This window comes from Schistosoma haematobium, chromosome 2, assembly GCF_000699445.3.
Source record: "Schistosoma haematobium chromosome 2, whole genome shotgun sequence".
Classification (NCBI taxonomy): domain Eukaryota; kingdom Metazoa; phylum Platyhelminthes; class Trematoda; order Strigeidida; family Schistosomatidae; genus Schistosoma; species Schistosoma haematobium.
This window is the reverse complement of record NC_067197.1, coordinates 40,840,966-40,859,837: the sequence shown is the minus strand read 5'-3', so window position 1 is coordinate 40,859,837 and position 18,872 is coordinate 40,840,966. Positions and strand designations below refer to the sequence as shown.

The 18,872-nt window shown below is 36.8% G+C and overlaps 1 protein-coding gene across 1 annotated transcript; it reads left to right on the top strand.

The window, feature by feature from the left end:
- The first annotated feature begins 5,515 nt into the window (after positions 1 to 5,515).
- Positions 5,516 to 15,333, top strand: RAP1B_1 (Ras- protein Rap-1b). The gene is made up of 3 exons (XM_051215210.1): positions 5,516 to 7,300; positions 9,439 to 9,720; positions 13,127 to 15,333. Exons 1-3 carry the CDS (start codon positions 7,118 to 7,120, stop codon positions 13,211 to 13,213), a joined length of 552 nt encoding a protein of 183 aa, XP_051068403.1. The 5' UTR covers positions 5,516 to 7,117; the 3' UTR covers positions 13,214 to 15,333.
- The last annotated feature ends 3,539 nt before the right edge of the window (positions 15,334 to 18,872 follow it).

The window sequence follows — 18,872 nt, the reverse complement described above, 5'->3', positions numbered from 1 at the left end:
CAGTAGCTCTGTAAGTCCTCTACAATTGGTGCAGCCAGCATCAGTTTTAGTGGACTCGCTTAGTTCAAGGTGTTCGGTCACGCACATTATTCTATCAAATATATCTTCGGACCTTTTCGCCTTTGATTTGACTGGGTTGGCATACTTTGATTATAAAGGCGTTACTGATTAACGTATTGCCAAACTCCGAATATTCGTGTCATCATTAGTGGTAAGCCAGGCGTAATCTGGTACACAAAATGTGAGTTTGTTCCTTTTTGGAATTTTACATATCGTTTTTCACCTTGTTATTTTACATATTGTGATATTCTTTATTGGTTGAAATCATGAATCAATTGAAGCTAGACCACCATGGAAAACCTGGAAGCGCTGGACGGCCGTTTCGTCCTAGAATGGGACTCCCCATCAGCGCGCGTCCACGATCCCTCACCCAGCGAGATTCGAAACCAGGATCTATCAGTCTCGCGCTCGAGCGCTTAACCAACTAGACCACTGAGCCGGCACTCAACGGTGTTAGTGTCTAACTTCAAACAATCCACGAAGTTGCGCCACCGCACACCGTTGTCTTCAGTGAGTTACTATCCCACAACAGACCTGGTTGAACTCCGCCTGACGAAACGGCCGTCCAGTGCTTCCAGGTTTTCCATGGTGGTCTAGCTTCAACTGACTCATGATTTCAATCAGTAAAATTTCTAAAATCCCCACAAAACCCATTATGATATTTTTCTAGTTTTTTAATACTCCCAGTTTGTTCTCGTTTATATTCATTGTGACTAAACAGGCTCCTTCGCCAGCCATATATTTCAGCTAGTGCCATTTTTGACTAGACAATATCGAAGCCTTGTTCTGCTAGGCAGAAGCTGAGTTCCACGAGCACAGCCTGACAGGCCCACAGGGACATCACACCTAGTGTGTTCACTTATGATGTTTTGGAACCTACCAATACTCAAAAAGGGTTATTTTCAAGCGTTAGGATTTAACCGACCTATAAATGTTATTTCAACTCTTTTACAATATGGCTCAGCAACAGACATGTTACTACGAATGAGGGAGGTCATTGGTCAACGGATTTTTGAAGAGAGCCTGTCTAAACAACTTTCCTTGCCTTAGCTTCTCCAAAAGTTTCAGTCATTGCTTGTCCCATTTCAAAGCAACGCTGTAGATGAGGTGACTGCATCTGTCAACCGAATTCTGAAAATCACCAAAAATAACGCTGAAGTATTTTCAGCCAAAGAAAAACCTCAAACGACACGAAGTGACGTTACGGAACTCTATCATACCTTGATACATTACTATAGTACTCGTCATGACCGTAGACGATACCAAACTCGTTGAAGGAGTACTTCACGAAAGAGATGTCTCTTAATCATGAGAGACAGATAACGCTGATTGATGTTGATATCATAATAAGCATGGAAAATCTCGAAATTGTAGAAAACACTGGATTTTTCCCGAGCCCCAAACCGACTAAAATGAGAAACGCTTGCGGTAGGCGATATGTACACCTTGACATAGCTTTACTCATACCCATCTACTGAATCTTCGTTGCTGCAGATGTTCCTATGCCAATCATTGATATAAACGTACTATAACATCATAATCTACTCATCGTCACACTCAAACGGAGCTTAGTAGACGAAAATACTAATTTATCTGTTTGTGTAACTCCTTTTTCCGGTTGTAGATTGTCCCCAGTCACCGTAAGGCACACGATCGATCCATACTATAAAAAGTAATAGACAAGTACCTCGAGATATAGCAAACGCGACCAAAATTACCATGTGTGTAGAATCCAAACTACGGTTTGGACTGAAGAATAGCCGTTGAGGTAGGTTAGATACGCGCCCTTGCCCGTCGAAATCACAACAAGTAATCGAGTAACTGACGGTTTTATAATTCATCATAAATATACATGTGCATCGTTACCTAAACAAATATTACCACCCGGCTATTCAACCAATAGTTGTTCAATCAATCAAATCTATCTTTTTGAGAGCATTCTTTTTTATTCTCAGGCACTGAATTCTTGTGTATTACCTATTCTTTCTTGTTGTTAGCACGCTAATTTGCGTAAGAGGAACCCAGCATAACTGTAAACAGAAATATCAAATCGTTTCCGACTTTCTGGATTTTCTCGAATATATTCTCGATGCTGAATGCATACGATCTCTAGAAAGCAAAGTGGCGGCCATTCCTAATTACCCAGAACCTACCACAATCAAGCGACTACAAACGTTCAACAGCCTAGTAAGTTTCTACTGACGGTTTATTCCGGATTGCAGATCCCTTATGATACCTTAAACGGGCCAACTTTGTGGACATAAGAAAATCGTCAATTTGAACATCTCAAAAAATCATTCTCCACAGTTAGGAAACGTATCGTCAAAGCAATGCTGCTGGCACACTAGGACTCCAAAGCACCCGTTAGTATCGCAGTAGACGGATCTGACTCGGTAATCGGAGGAGTCCTACACCAATGGGTAAACAACAGCTAACAACCTTTAGCATTCTTCTCGAGATAGTTGCTGGACATAGAATCGAGGTGTAACAATTTCGGTAAGGAACCCCTGGCTTTGTGTTGTTCTGTACGGCATTTTCGGCACTCCATGGAATGCCGACAGTTCACTCTTTTCACCGACTACAAACCTCTTACTTTCCCTATTAGATCACCTTCATACAAGTATTCACCTCGAGAGTTTCGACAAACCGGACAACATTACTCAGTTTACTTCAGATATACAACATATTTCTGGGGCAAAAAATGTGGTTTCAGACACCTTGTCTCATATTACTTCCTTGAACGGTCTCCAAGGCCTCGACTTTTTCAAACTCGCTCAGCTTCACAAAGAAGACAATTATCTCTAGCACGAATTATCCTCAACAACCCTTAAACCGCGCATTCAACATATGGGAACAAGTAAGGAATATTCACTGCGCGCACACCCACAGGTGTGGATCGTCCAATCGTGCCGACACATTATCGACGCAATGCCTTCAATACGTTGCACAAAAGTCTTCATCCAGGTGTTCATGCAACCATCAAGCTTATAACAGAACGGTTTTGCCGGACCGGTATGAATAAAGACGTAAGGGAGTGGGCGCGCTCTTATGTAATTCGCCAGAAATATAAGGTGATTAGGCACAACAAATGCTTCTTAAGCTCTTCCACAACTCCTGATGTCGTTTTGACCATATTCATCTCGATTCGACAGGACCCTTACCAGATTGAAATGGATGTAACAGCTTAAGTTGATTACTGAGAGTCGACCTCAAACAACTAAGTATATGTCAAAACAATGGGACTCAATGAAACTCATTCACTTCCTCATTTTTTTTATAAACATATTTCCTATTATCTTATATTGAATATGGAAAAGCTTTGCGTGTTTGAACAGGTAAGCTCCGGCTCCACTGTGACTGACACGCGATCAAAATAAAGATCTATTTACTACTAGTCTGACTTCTCTCATCAATAGAACGGTTACCTACGGGCACGAAATGGATACTCTTATCTCTTAAATTGTGTAGACCGTTCTATTCGGTGGTCAGAAGCGTCACCCATCAAGGACATTACTATTGAGACAGTGGCCTGTGTCTTTGTCGAACGGTGAGTGGTAAACTCCGGTCACCCCTCAACTATCACTGCAGACAGTTGATGCGAGTTCGAATCTGGACTCTTTCGTTGTCTGATCACACTATAAGGAATCATGCTATTACGAACAATCGCCTACCTCTCACAAGAAAACAACTTAAATCTTCACTCTCAGCTGAAAACGTTTAGCAGTGAATCGATGCTCTTCCAATCGTTTTACTCAGTATTCGCAATGTAGTGAAAGCTGACATTGGATACACCGCGGTTCAATTCGTTTATGGAATGCCACTTCGACTTCTAGGAGTTCGTGGATCCTTCATCTTCTTCAGTGAATATGGACCCGAATTCTTAGACAAGCTGGTTGACGAAAGCCATGCATTAAGTTAAACCTGTTTGGTGAGACTATAATTTATGGACGACCTTTGAGCCAAGCAAGACTGACTTTGAGAGTGTCCCCCCAATATCTATGACCGAATGAGGGTTCTAAACCTATGTGAGCGATTAGAATTACGTCTTACAGCTGATGATTAACCCTAGGAGTTAGATTTCGGGTTTTCATCACGAACTGACATAAACTGTAATGCCGAAGCTATTTAGCCTATTATCTTATACCTTATTGGTTCGTCCATAAATAATTGTTTCGCCACCTGTTTCCACTTGACCGTAATCAATCGATATTTTTGTTTTCCCTGTACTACGATATAATACACACGTCTTTGTGCGTCGCGACTCACTTCGGCGAATTCGCGAAACGACATACGTCGCCTTTCAAAGTCCTCCAGCGTGAACTTAAGTACCATATAGTCTATAAGAACAGAAATGATTGAAGCATCAGTATCTATCATCTCAAAGATGCGTATTTAGAAGGAAACCATGGTCATGTCGATTTTCCTCCGGTACAGTCGCAAGACATGGATCTCACAATTGCTATACCTCACCCGATGATCAAAAATCACTTCAGTGTGTCTAACAACCGACCAAAATAACGCGTTCTTTAAAAAAGTAAGATTGCCAGACACTACATAACGCTTTGTTTCGTCTCGAACGTTTCTGTATAATGGTGTCAAAAAAACTACTTTTAGTATGTAGATGATCTATGTCGAAAATGATTGGGGGCCTACTCGAGTTAGATGTGAATGGTGTGACAAACTAGCTAACGTCGAAGTCACACCTCGTGGTCAGCACCTTACGTAGACTACCCCATTGACGCATCAAGGTACCATAGATGCTTTGAAGACTGTACAACACAGAGGACGTTAATACAGAAATATATTAGTTAAAGTAGATACAAGCGAAAGTAAGACCACTGCCGCATAGGCCAGACCATGGCATACGATTAACTGATGCGCGTTGGTTGTCCCTTACCTTGACGAGGATCGATGATTTGCCCGGTATTCAATGACCCAACTGCCGGATGATTTGGCTAGGGCTTAGTGACATCTCGCTGGTCCTATAAGTATGTTCATGTACACAATTTTTTATTCCAAAAGGGACGGAGAATGTGCTATTGGTTAAGGCGTTGTCAAGCTCCGAATACTTGCGGAACGACCTACCAATGTATCGACTCTTCGTCCCAAAAATATGAGATATAAATCATCTGGCAATTCGCACCATGTCTAAACATACCATAGCTGAAAAACAAACTAATGACTTATGCACATTACTTACTTATTATACTTTGTGACCTGTTCAGTAGCGGTTAACATTACGAAACATATTGAAATTATCGGTTATATGAATATTGGATAATGTGGGTAAAGTAGTACACAGTCTTGTGGGGTGTTTATTGTACATAAGTGCTTAAAAAAGATATATCAGATAGTTATTATATAAAGTTCAGTGACATGCGTTATAGGGTTTTCTTAGTGCCCATAACAATCAAAGGGCATTTTTATTATAAAACCTGATTTCTCGTTATACAAACCTTCGTAAGATATAAAGGTTATGTAGGCGAAATATTTTCCATCTATTGCCGATTATTTGAACTCATACAATGATTGCTTAGTAGCGCGCAATCTTCGAGGCGGCTGTTTTGGGATCCTATGTTCGTAAATTCTGGCTTTTGCATATATTCCCAGTTATTTGTGGTATATTCATTCATTCTTCATTTTTATAACGTCTAATGGTAATAAGTATTGTTTTAACACTCGTTATTGTATGTTATCCAACTATTGTGATAGATTCTGCTCATTGGCAATCGTTTTCTATAACAAATTATTGGATTATTCACTCGACCAATATGAAATCACAAGTAATAATTACATTGTTTTTATTATCGAGGTTCGTTAAAAACTACATATGTGACAAGCACAACGTATGAACTGAGTAGGCCTACAGCATCTGTCTTATAGCAGACGATTAACTTCGAGTATTTTTATTCCGACCTGAGTGAATTGATTATAAAAAAATCCCAATCTACAACCATCTTACACACATTGGTTTTTTTCATGAGCTCGTGTGTTTGTCACTAAATTATTGAGTTAATGAGTCATTTGTGCTAGAAGTCTCCGCTAATACATTAATACAGATGCAACGCTTTACGAGCTAAGTGCCTCAATAAAGTTTGGATGTCAGTGCATATTAATTTTCGTGCTAGTATATAGCCCTTCATGAATAACGACGAAAGTTATGTGTCTCCGTGTATACGTACGGTGGATCTTCAGTTTGTCCATACCTTGAACTTACTGAATGGTGCTAATTGGTTACTGTTACTTTATCTTGGCTCTACATTATTTTGCACCAAAAAGGACTAGGATTGACGGCATCAACATATGTATATCGTCGAATTTGTTGTACTAGGTTAATTTGCTTTGTGTCCATGCATTATATCTTACAAGCTTTATCTTCTAGTTCATTTTCATCTTCATTCCCCTCTACAATTAATGTATTTTACCTTTATAAGTCGTTAACACCCTTCTGAAACCTTGTGATTATTATTGGTTTATTGTAATTTAAAATCAGTAATCTAACCTCTTATGGGCGACTTAGATGATTTCGAGACTTAGTTATGTGCAGTGGTTTTATCACGTCTTGACCCCACTTAGTTCTCCCTCTAATTCAATCCGTAGCTGTGCGTGCTTTGGCTGTTTATACGCCAATTTTTAACTGTTTCCAGTTCATGGTGAGCTCATCATTATGCTGGCAAGTCTGACTTTATTTGAAGCACTTGAATTTTTATGAAAAGGTTTAGTAACGTTCTTCCAATGGTTATTCTAACACACTCATAAGGAACCAAAATTCTGCACCGCGGCTACACTATGGTCATTATAATCTAAACCGTAAAAACATTTTAAACCTAAATGATGCTTACAAAATCATAAGTGTAACTGTTTCGTTTTTAAATTTTGAAGCATAGTTGGGAATCTCTAAATTATGTACGGTCTGCTTTTTCCTATTGTTTAGGTGCTGTAATACGGCGTAGTAAAAACGGGATATTCAGAAGTGTTTTACAATCCTAACCTTATCACCATACATTGGTCACAACTTATTAACTCGATTAAATAAAAATATTCATTTTCAAATCCAATGCAAGAGTATAAACTTGTTGTTCTGGGAAGTGGGGGTGTCGGAAAAAGTGCATTGACTGTGCAGTTTGTACAGGGAATCTTTGTGGAAAAGTATGATCCAACCATTGAGGATAGCTATAGAAAACAAATCGAGATTGATAACAGGCAGTGTATGTTGGAAATTCTCGACACAGCTGGCACGGTAAGTTTTGTAATGTTCTACATATGCATTTACTCCATTTAATGGCACACTGCCGCAAAACCTCGACAGACGGTATTAAATGCCATCTGAAAGTTGAGAAGCGCAAAATGGTATGGTCATATGATGTATGATTTTGCATAATAAACCGGTCCAGAGTTCATGTATGATACAACAGTAGAAAAAGAGCCTTGACTTCTGTTTACATGGCGTTGCTTGGTTCTGTTTCCACCTGAAGCGGTTTATCATTTAGTAATTAGTTGATACCAGGGTAATTTATCAACTGAATTAAGTTACAGGTTCGTAGTTTACATTCTAGACAATTCATGTTAATAGAAATGGTTAACTTAATACTTGTTTCTATAACATTCTAGTCAATCTCGTTTACGGTCGAAGACTTAAAACTGAGGTTCGCTGGGATAATCTGCAATCTACTATCAGAACAGTAATAATGCTTGTAAGCAATCCACATTAAAAGGTTCGAAAAGATTAACAGATATCAGAAACCTTTTACTAAACCTGTCAATTCTTGGGTACTCATCTTGAAGGAGTCCGAATATCATAATTAGTGAAAGTCAATCACTGACATAAATTCACGTAATGATCGTAAGAAGTGATGGGCGAGAAAAGCAAAAGAGGTGGGGAAAGTAAATCTATGTGACTGATCGCAATCGTTGATCGTCGTAGTTTGTAAAGAAAAGCGAAGTTCTACGACAATCACACATGAAGTACCATTATTACAAATATAGCTCATTCACCAAGTCCAGGCTTATGTGCCTGCTATACGAGATGTGAGGTTCCATAGATATTTCCTGCTTTCTCAAACAGAATCTAATGGATCGGAGTTCGTACCTTGGACCTGTTGGTTGAAAGTCGAGTGCTCTAAGCCCCAATCCACCACACAGTTTGATTATTAACGCATCAACACATATTAGTTTTCATCAGTGTAGGGTTGTGGAGATTGTTATTTTTTGTTGTAATCTGACAATTAAGTAAAGCATTGGAACAGCAAACGTGAAGAACTTAACCAATTTTTCAGATCTGGTTATAAATGCATAGTACAAGTATTCACTTTTCGTCAGGTTTTGAAACATTACTCTTACCAACACCCGACTAACGGTATTTCATTACTTATATAATTAGCATCCATAATCAGTAGCTACCAGTCTACTAGAAGTTTTTCACCCGAAGAATTGTTCATTTTCGAGGTCACAATCTAGTCAACCTGCTGGGTTATACTCTTCTCTATCTTTAAAATAGATCTAGGATAGAACATCTTTGTTTTTTTTTATTGACAGACAAAAGTAGTTCCTTTACGATGTTTGCTTTGTACGTGTCACACCAATAAAAGCTGAAGCTTGTGGTTCGTGATTTAGACACCAGTCAGGGATTGGTAGTAGTAGTAGTAGAACTTAAATTAACAATACAACAATCAAATATTGTCACTAAGCCGTACTTATTCATTAAGTATACAAACTGAGCTGCTGCTATGTTGATTATAGGGATAACTAAATGAAAAATCACACTGAACTTAAACGCTTATCGTTTTGAGTCAGTCTGGCCCCGATGTCAACTACCAGTTGATGAAACCTGTAATTCTCATAAGTACACGAACTGTCCAATAAAGATGTGAAAATACTCCTGCGAATTCAGCCGTAATTATCCATGAGGTTTTGATTCTAAGTTTGAGCATCACATTAGATCACCCTAGTTACTACTACTACTATCCAGACCTAGCCCCCTACGATGTTCCCCAAGTTCACAATGATGTGCAAATAATTAGTTGTAACACGATAAGGCAGATGAAAAATTCGGTTTCTGGTGGTTTTCAGAAATGTTACAAACAATAAAAGCTAAGCTGGTAAAAGTATGTCTCAACAAATGGAAAGGATGTTTTGCAAGGGATATATATGATTGATGTATTTCAAACTTGTCAAGTTTTATGACCTCAGTCTGTGTATAAATGAACAAACTCGGTTGTATTCTTTAAATCTGCATATAGTACCCACGTAGTTCATTACCGGTTATTAATTTTTCAGATAGTTTGACTGTATAAGATGCCTTTTTTCGTCCAATAATCAATCAGATGATTTGTTTTTATTACCCTTTTTGAATAATCTGTTTTAACATCGTTTATCAAGGAACAATTCACTGCTATGCGTGATCTGTACATTAAAAATGGTCAAGGCTTTGTTTTATGTTATTCAGTTACATCACAATCCAGTTTTAATGATCTACAAGGTTTGCATGAACAAATTCAACGTGTCAAAGATGTTTCCAATGTCCCACTTATAATTGTAGGAAATAAATGTGATTTAGCAGATGAACGAGTAGTTTGTCGTGAACAGGGTCATGCGCTTAGTCGACAATTAAATTGTTCATTTATGGAAACAAGTGCCAAAGCTAAAATTAATGTGAATGAAGTATGTTTCATTCATTTTTTTATATTTAATCATTTTAAAGCATCCAATATGATATACATAAACTGTAGTTGCCAACTTGACAATGGTAGTCGGGTTTGGATATCATCGTGACTCAGCTTAATTATATTGGCTAGAACATCCGTTTCTTTAAATACTATCATTCTAGGCTATCGTTGGCATCCGCTGATGCCCTCGACATATAGAAAGCCAAATTGAGAAGGATAATTAATTCTTAGAACACCTACAACCATTAAATATATAAAACACATAATAATTATGAGTAATATATCTCTGAGTGTTAAGTGGTTGGAAAAGATTGGCAAGAATCCATCGACCTAGGCTTCATCCTAGTTGGTAATGGTCATCAGGGTGTATCTTCAATCTTGAGAGTAATAATGCCACAACCAGTGAGATTCAGACCTGCACCACTCAGTTTCACATAACCAAAGGAGTTATCATTGAGCTATTCAGGTCACGACTGATATTTTTCAAAACATGTACTTTAATCACACCAGGTTAATGACTTTTGTTATCAATCAACGTAAACATAGTTTGAGAAGTGCTTATTATAATTAGGTTTGAATAAAGCAGAAAGAACGAACGTTGCAGAATAACATGAATTCGTTTGTTTCGTTGTTTCTCTTCAGCTGTTCACAAATTATATGTAGTCGTATTAATTATTTAAAAAATAAAACGATTTACATATTTTGTATCATAATATTAGAAATTCTCTCGCTAGTGAGGCTTAATAAAAAGTGAAAGAGGATAGACAAATTACATGGGATCAATCTTTAAAATCATTAACTAGTTTAAGGTGTGTCGTTAGGTTCAAACTTCCTATCAGTTGTATTCTTTACCTCTGTTCTTCTACATCCTGAGTTGAGCGTCATTTCTAGCTGTTCATTCTTCGATTCCATGTGCTACTTCTTAAATATGGACTCAGAAAAGCCACATTAAGAGGTTCCCTTAGAGTTGAACTAAGCGATGAAAAATCTAAGGGTAAATTCCAAGAACAATTGAAGTCACATTTAGGTAATTTTCAAAACGAACCTGACCGAGATGTTATCTGGAAAGATATACGAACAACCACGCAAACAGCAGCGACATCTATTAGTGATTTGAATCAAAGGGTTACGAAAAACCAGTTGATTTCTGCGATATCTCTTGGACTGATAGACTCTCGTATGACAAACTATCATCTGATTTTGCAACCGCAAGTGGTGTCCGACAAGGCTGTCTATTATCTCCATTTTTCTTCAATTTCATCATAGACCTGCTGCTGGAAATAACGTTCTCGTCGTCGGAATTTTCGGGAATCAATCTCCCACCAAGAGGTCCACTTATTGACTTGGAATACGCAGATAACATAGTCCTGTTTAGTGAAGACGCTGATGAAATTCAGTCTTTTGGTAACACTGAGCAACAATGCCAGAATGTTTGGGATGCACTTCTCTCCCCTAAATGCAAGTTGTTGCTCCAGGACTGGCCCGCGTCGACAACTTCACTTATCTTGGAGGTCTGATCAGCCTCAATGGGTTGGTGTCTGACGAAAGCGAGATATCCGTCTGTCAATTAAGGGACGAGTATATTGTTCAGCAGTTCGTTCTGTTTTAATTAACGGCTATGAAATGTGGCCATTAAGGGTAGAGGATACTCGTAGGTTACTGGTAGTTGGTCACAGATGTCTTAGAAATATTACTGGGATCACCGGGTAAGTAATAGTGAAGTCAGATGCAGAGCATTAGGGAATGATGGTAAATCAGTTGGTGAGGTTGTGAATCTTCATCGACTGAGATGGTTGGGCCACGTGTTATGTGTGCCTGGACACCGATTATCACGACCCTCAATGCTGACTAGTGTTAGAGACGGTTAGAAGAAAGTTAGGGGCGGCAAAACCAAAACGTGGCATCAGTCCTTGAAGTCACTAACTTCTGGTCTGAGTCATGTTGGTAGATGCAGACTACTTGGTTGGGGTCCGCGTGACTATCGTAACCGGTGGTTGGAGACTGTGTGTGACATGACTCACAATGATGTTGGTGTATACACTCTTTGTTTTCCCCTAAACCGTGAGATTAAAATTGCTCTATATTCTTTATACGAACTAATTCTTTCTCTTTGTACCATGTCCTAATATGCAATCTTTTTAAAAAAATATATTATTACCATTGAAGTAACTGTTTTTGTGAATTTGGTGTTCATCTTATTGTGCTAAGGAAGTGTCGGAACTTGGACCGATGCACATATGTGCTTGGTCCTACGTTGTAGTTGACTGACTGACTTATTAACTATGCTTCATACTTTTTACAATTAAATGGAGTGTCTAGCGGTAGGGTGTATAAGGTGCGTCTCGTCCTGATTTGGGACTCGTCAGTTAAATTTTCATGCATCTTACTGTTGATGTTCACTTTTGAGTTCACGCTCTAGGACTTTTTCGTTACGAATTTATTTGTAAAGAGATCCTAGCATTATTATCATACTCGTTGAACATCTTAATAGCCATCTAACTCTGTGGATGATGTATTGGTGTTTAAAACGGGAGGCCCTGGGTTCGAGTCCCAAATAGGATGAGACGTCCGTTTGTCATTCTACTGTTAGCCACATTCCATCTATTTCAAATAAATTAGTAACATAGCTATATCAACGCGGTCCTCACAGGATGCACAAGTACTAACAAGGATCGATCAAAATTCAGTCCTGAATATCAACTGCAGGATAATACTTTTGTAACTCTCGGTTTTCCTCGTCTACACGAATGGGACGCTAAATCAGGAAACAGTAGTCGTAAATGAATGACTTATGACGGTAATACCAAAGAATGCACAAATATATTGCTGCTACATTAGTGACAAGCTTTTCTGAGTTTTATGTGTTCTTTTTTCTTGAATTCAACGTCGTTTGTATAGACTCACTGTAAACATGATACTGGAGCCCATGTGCACCATTGGTTTGAAATGATGGTTTTCTAACCCCTCTAGGTGGATTCTCTGTGTCCACTAATTCGGTTAAAGCACCGGACATTGGCTTTTCTTCCTCTCAATTTCGTAAACAACACCCCTGTCACGAGAATGCAGTGAGTAGGACTTCCCTGGCAGAGGCTAATATACGTATGGCCGTGTGAGAGCATTTCGAGAGGGAGAGCTGACTTTCCCTACTCTCGGCCGTACCAGAGCATTTGGGGGCACGCATTCGATAGTCAACATCCTGGTTTTGTATTTACTTGCTATAACTTTGAATTCCTTTTCTCAATCCTGATTGGTTCAGCACGATAATTAATTTTAGTCCTGAGTAGTTTTCTCACTTTAATCTGTTTAATAAATTTGTGAAATGTCTCATTAAAATCATTGTTTTAACTTTATCCTATATAATAATTATTTTTCTTCATTTTTTCTGTGAACAAAAAATGTAGATTTTCTTTGATCTTGTCCGACAAATCAACAAGCAAATGCCACAAGTGAAACAGAAAACATCGAAACGAAAATGTCTAATTCTCTAACTTTGGGTTTTTTACTACTTGTTTTCTTCCTCGGTTCTCTTGTCTTATTTTTCGTTTTTATAACAGAACAACTACAACAATAATAATTGGACAAAGAACACTTGATCTCATATGTTGTACGCGTGTGTGTGCGTGTGAGCGGGGGACTGGTATTAAAATCAATCTGTTTCCTGTGTTTCTATTTTGTTCCTGTTTTGATTTTTTGTTTCCCACCTAGCGTAAAATGTATACATGTACATCTCAATATTTTTAGGATTTGTTTATTTATGAGGTTGTATTTGAGAAGCTATATGCACAGACTTTTGTCCCTGAAACGCATGTGTTAACTACAAAACAGGAATTATTATGCATTTCATTACCGACACCTATAAAACCACACTCACCTACTCATCATCTATCTATCTACATTTATTTTTGTTACCCTCATATAACTCCCCAGTGCCATTCCTTTTATGTATAAATTGATAGCACAGCAATAATAATGATAACGTGTTTTACCTTTATATGTAAATTTATTTTCATGCTTCCTTTTTTGTATTTGTCCTCCGAAAATGGCTGATTTTATTGTGTGTTTTTTAAGAATAAAACATTCATCTATTGTTTCATTGTTCTCTGTGCATATATAATGTTAATTATATGCATGTGAAACTGAAGAGGACTGGTCTTTCTTATCGTTTACCACTTTGCTGTTGTTGTTGTTATGGTTACTATCGTCGTGGTCCTTATCTATTTTCGATCTACATAGCTCAAATGTTTGTGTACGTGTGGAAGAGTTCAAGGAGAAGCATATGGAAATATTTGTTTTTCTATCTACTTAATAATAATAATAATACTCAGCATTATCAGTCAAATTTATGATGTTTTTTCTTCTCAGTCTGTCGCTAGTGTTATTATCATTATTATGTTAACGTTTCTTTTGCTTTCTTACATATGTTATAACTTTCAGTTATTGGATGACTCGTGACACTTTGTATCGACCTCTCTATCAATAATTTTGACACGGAAGGCTGAATATTGTTAGTATTACTAGTCTGTTTATGCTGAGTTTGTCCACATACCTCTCGTATTTTCACTATTATGAGATGTTGGTGCATTGTTATACTTCATCATCATCTACACACAGATACTTGTCTATCGTTATTCTTCGTTATAAGTAATAAATTGTGATTTATCTATTGTTTTATTGTATTCCTGTTCTCACGTAATTTACTTTAAACAAACAATATCTTTATAATTAAACTATACATCTATCTTCATTCTTTGTTTCCCCGTCATCGTGTTGTAATAATTAAGCTGCTTGTGTTTATTGACTTTCTGCATCATTCCAGCCTGTTTATTAAAGTAAAAAAAGCTTTTATCGTTCTTCATCCTTTCTAGTAACCTGTTTTTTTAGAAAAGAAATTGCGACTAATTACATTATTTAGCGAGTTTTTTATTGCTAATATCCTTTAGTATTACTATTACTATCATTATGGATAGTATTAGTATCGTTGGTGTTCCTATCAATGTATTCTTTTCCTAGTTGTATAAGGTTTTCGTTTATCTCTGATATTTGTCTTTTATAAGGAGTAAACTGTACTTTTTCCTATAGTCAATTAATGTTCACCTATTCTCTCGAGGAGTAAAACAATAATGCGCTTGATATTACTGTTATTGTGATTATTATTGGTAGTAGTATGATAGTGATTATTAATATGCTTATTACTATTATTTATGATTATTATTATCATTTAGACCTTCTCTTTGCTTTTCTTCCCTTCCGTTGATTGACGTTGTGTTTTGAATATGAGAGGGGAAAAATATAAACATAATTTGCATTTTGAATTTTACTTATTTGTTGAAAAATATGAGATTTCAGAGTACAAGATATGATGTATTGTCAGATGCATTAGTACATTGGGTTATTTTACGATCTATTAGGTGTTACCGCATTTACTGAAGAGAAGTTTTATAATCTGTCTGTTATCAGTCATACTCAACTTAAAGCCTGGTACGTATGTACATCGGTTCAAATTAGCATACCCCCATTAGCACAGTGAAATGAAATTTTTTACGGCAAATCCTAGGGTAGTAGCGATACTAACACTATTAATGGTAACAGGACAGATTGAGCATCGGGGATATGATTCGAAAAGAAAGTATCGAGTAGTGAATTAACAAAATCTTATAAGGTAATTTCAAAGCTTAAAACCTATGGGGACACAAAGAGTGAGTACACTTTCACCATTGCAAACGATTGTGTCTGTCGTTGTACCTCATGCCATGTGACTGATTGTTAATGGTGACAGATGTGTCTTCATAAGGCAATCTGTACAGATAAATAATAGGATATATGGGAGTAATATCGCAGACTTCTGGTGTTACATATCGTGATGCTCCAACCCACCTATAGTGTATGCGACTTTTCTCTCACTATGTACGACAATTCTTGTGTATATATGTTGCTGATCAATATAAATCGGTCAGCCCTAAACTTTAGAAAAATGTCACGGTTGCTATGGCGTCATCAGTCATGGTAGACATCCCACTACTAGGTTCTACCCAAACACCCTAGTAGTAACATCTCAAACTCGACAACTTGGGTTATGATCTCACGGGGAGCACCAAACTTCAAGAATTCAGATCCACCTTATTGGTGAACACCAGTTAGGACGAAACTTAGGTGATTGTCTCCAACCACCAAGTTTCCACATATATACTCATACCGTAAAGCGAAATTGGTGGGATGAAAACTCGACTTTCAAGAATAAGCTTTTATGTGGTCTTAAATTTATTTCTTGACTTTATGCTTCATTTGGTTTGTCCATTCACTTTGTTTAATTGCTTATCTAATTCAACAAGTCATTCCAGTTAAAAGTCTTATCCTACTTGAAATATTACTGGATTAGGGGTTCCTAAAAGCTGCCATCAAATAGTGTTTCTACTCTGAGAAGTTTTTTATGTTTCAGTCCTCTACTCACATCAAACAAGCAGATTTAGTTAGGACTTCAAAAAGTCATTACCAACGTGTTACTATGTCTCAAAAAAAAAAAAGAAATGCTCTACATCCTCAATGTAATACCATAGAGATTTTTATAAGTGGAATAAATCAGTGAAGTTTTTGAACAATTATCAACTTAGCTAGAGAGGACATTATATATATGTATCACAAAGTCATCATTTCATACTATGTGAATTACTATTTTCAGAGAAAAAGATTAGGTAATTATCGATGGACTGTCATAGATGCCAAAATCCAGTGCTTGCAGTATTCAGTTAATTAACTCTATAGGGTATATTTTTTATTTGGCTAGTGGTGGGATTCAGAGCTTGCGATTCATTCTATTTGGGGTTCGTCAACTGAGTGTACAACTAAAAAACTCAAACCGTTATATATATAACTAAGTAATAAAACAGCCATCCTGGATTCAAGACAAACAATAACTGAATTATAAGAGCTCTTGTTGATATGCTCATGAGAATAATTTCCACTGTATTTGTTTATTAAGATAGATAACCTTTAGCTCAAGTAGTTGAGCTGTATCAAGTGATTTTTCTTGTAAATATTGCTGTAAACAACGAATTTTCATTCGGCATTAAGTGATAGAAAATATTGAAAGAAAAAACCGTAGTACTGATAACTGTTGCCACTCATTAACATGTGGATACTAATGAATATGAAATACTACTTCCTAAAATAGTCTAAATTGTATCATAACAAGTCAACAAAATATTATAAGTGAATCATTCTTGTCTTCCCTGAAAAATTAGAATCAAAATGGATTTCGAGTAAAATTTATTAAGAAATACAGTTTTGAAATGATTTGTAACTAAAGTGGACGCATGTTTTGATGATTTGTTCTCTCAATTTTCATTGGCAGTATAGATATAATCCTTAACATTTGCTAGAAAATGAGCATGAAAAAATGTTACAATTAAGCTATTTAGTAGTTCAGCTTAAATAAATCTTGTTTCCGTTGTAAATGCAAAATGCATTGAAAAATATTGTAATGTTGCACGTTTGCTTCAGATCAATAAAATTAAACTGTCAAGATAACATACTTTATAGAAAAGGTTAATTAAGGACTGATCCTTCCGTTCGAAACTCTGACTTATCCTATTGTTTTTGGATATTATCTCCCAACATGATGTTGTAGTTGGGGTTTTCTAACTCAAGCTCTTGTTATGAGTAAGTTTCTTATGATTCTTCATAATGGTAGGACGTTTTGGAGATTGTTAAATTAATGGATATAGTGCGCCAACCGATTGTTCATACTAACTGATGCTATAGGGCCGAGTAATGACTACTCAGAATATTGACTGACAGGTAGTAAAAGAGGTTTTCTTTCGACGAAATAACATGCTTATATATTAAATATTAAACACAAGAATAAACCTGATTAGTGGTCGTTCAACAAATAAACGATAGCAGGATACGACAACCAGTATTAATCCCAAACTGTCAATCAGGCTATCCCGTCATATCATAATGAAACATAACTTTATGACGGAAATACTTGTCCCATAAAACCATACCGTGTCAAGGAGGTCTGTTGCATAGGTGTCTAATCTGAATCGAAAAGTTTCAGGTTTGCAATTAATGTACTGTAATCCTTACCGACTTGGGATGTAAGTAAAATGTCCACATACCTAGTGAATTATTAAAAATGATAAGATATGTTAAAAATATATGTTTCTAGAAACTATGATTTGGTTATGGTATCGATTATGTAAGCCTTCAAATAGAATATACATATTACTTATATTCATACTAAAATTCTCTAATGTTAATTAAAACTGCAGGTTAAAATCTGGGTCAAATCCTATCACTAAAATTTTCGATTGATTCAATAGTTCACAATATACCTTGGTGATTGGTTGTTTATTACTAGCCCAAGTTTATTGGTAGTCGGTATAGGGGGATGCCAGCTCAGTGGTCCAATAGGTTAAGTGTTCGCGCACGAGACTGAGGGCCCAGGGTTCGAATCCCGTGAGCGGGATCGTGGACACGCACCGCTGAGGAGTCCCAAAATAGGACGGAACGGCCATCCAGTGCTTCCAGATTCTCAACGGTGGTCTAACACCAATCGGTTCATTGTCTCAATCAAAAATTTACTGGTTGTGTTTGTGACTATTTCTTATTCGATAATATAGGTGTGAATTATGCTGCATTTGATCGTTTTGTGCAATAATGAATTTTATCTTGTTAGAAAATCAATCTAATCAGCTTGTTAGTATTTCTCTTTTGATATAATTTGACCAATATTGGGACTGCGGTTCCATTGGCATTTATCAATCAAGTCACATCATTATGGAACGGATTGTTCAGCTCTTACTTTAGTATGTTGTTAACACATGTTATACTTTAACAGTTTTAGAAGTTTAGTGTATTGGAAATTAGTCTAAATACATTAGAATCTATCTTGAAACACTTAATTCGAAGGCATTTAGTTCTAAAGCTTTTCATTCAATACGTGATACCGATTTTTGGTAATCGTCACACTGTTACGACATTTTCAAATTTATTAAGATAAGGGATAGTTCTGTAGTATTGGTTATTATGTTAAGCCCATATAGATAATTCTAGCTTTCGGACAGCCCATTCTATTCATTCCACTTGAGTCACATTTTGACCTTGTTAATTATTCGCTTATCAATCTTGACTGTCTTTATATGAGCG

Coding starts and splice junctions, on each gene's coding strand:
- RAP1B_1 (XM_051215210.1), top strand. CDS start 7,118: ATGCAAGAGTATAAACTTGTTGTTCTGGGAAGTGGGGGTGTCGGAAAA. Junction 7,301..9,438: donor TTCTCGACACAGCTGGCACG/GTAAGTTTTGTA, acceptor TCGTTTATCAAG/GAACAATTCACTGCTATGCG. Junction 9,721..13,126: donor CTAAAATTAATGTGAATGAA/GTATGTTTCATT, acceptor CAAAAAATGTAG/ATTTTCTTTGATCTTGTCCG.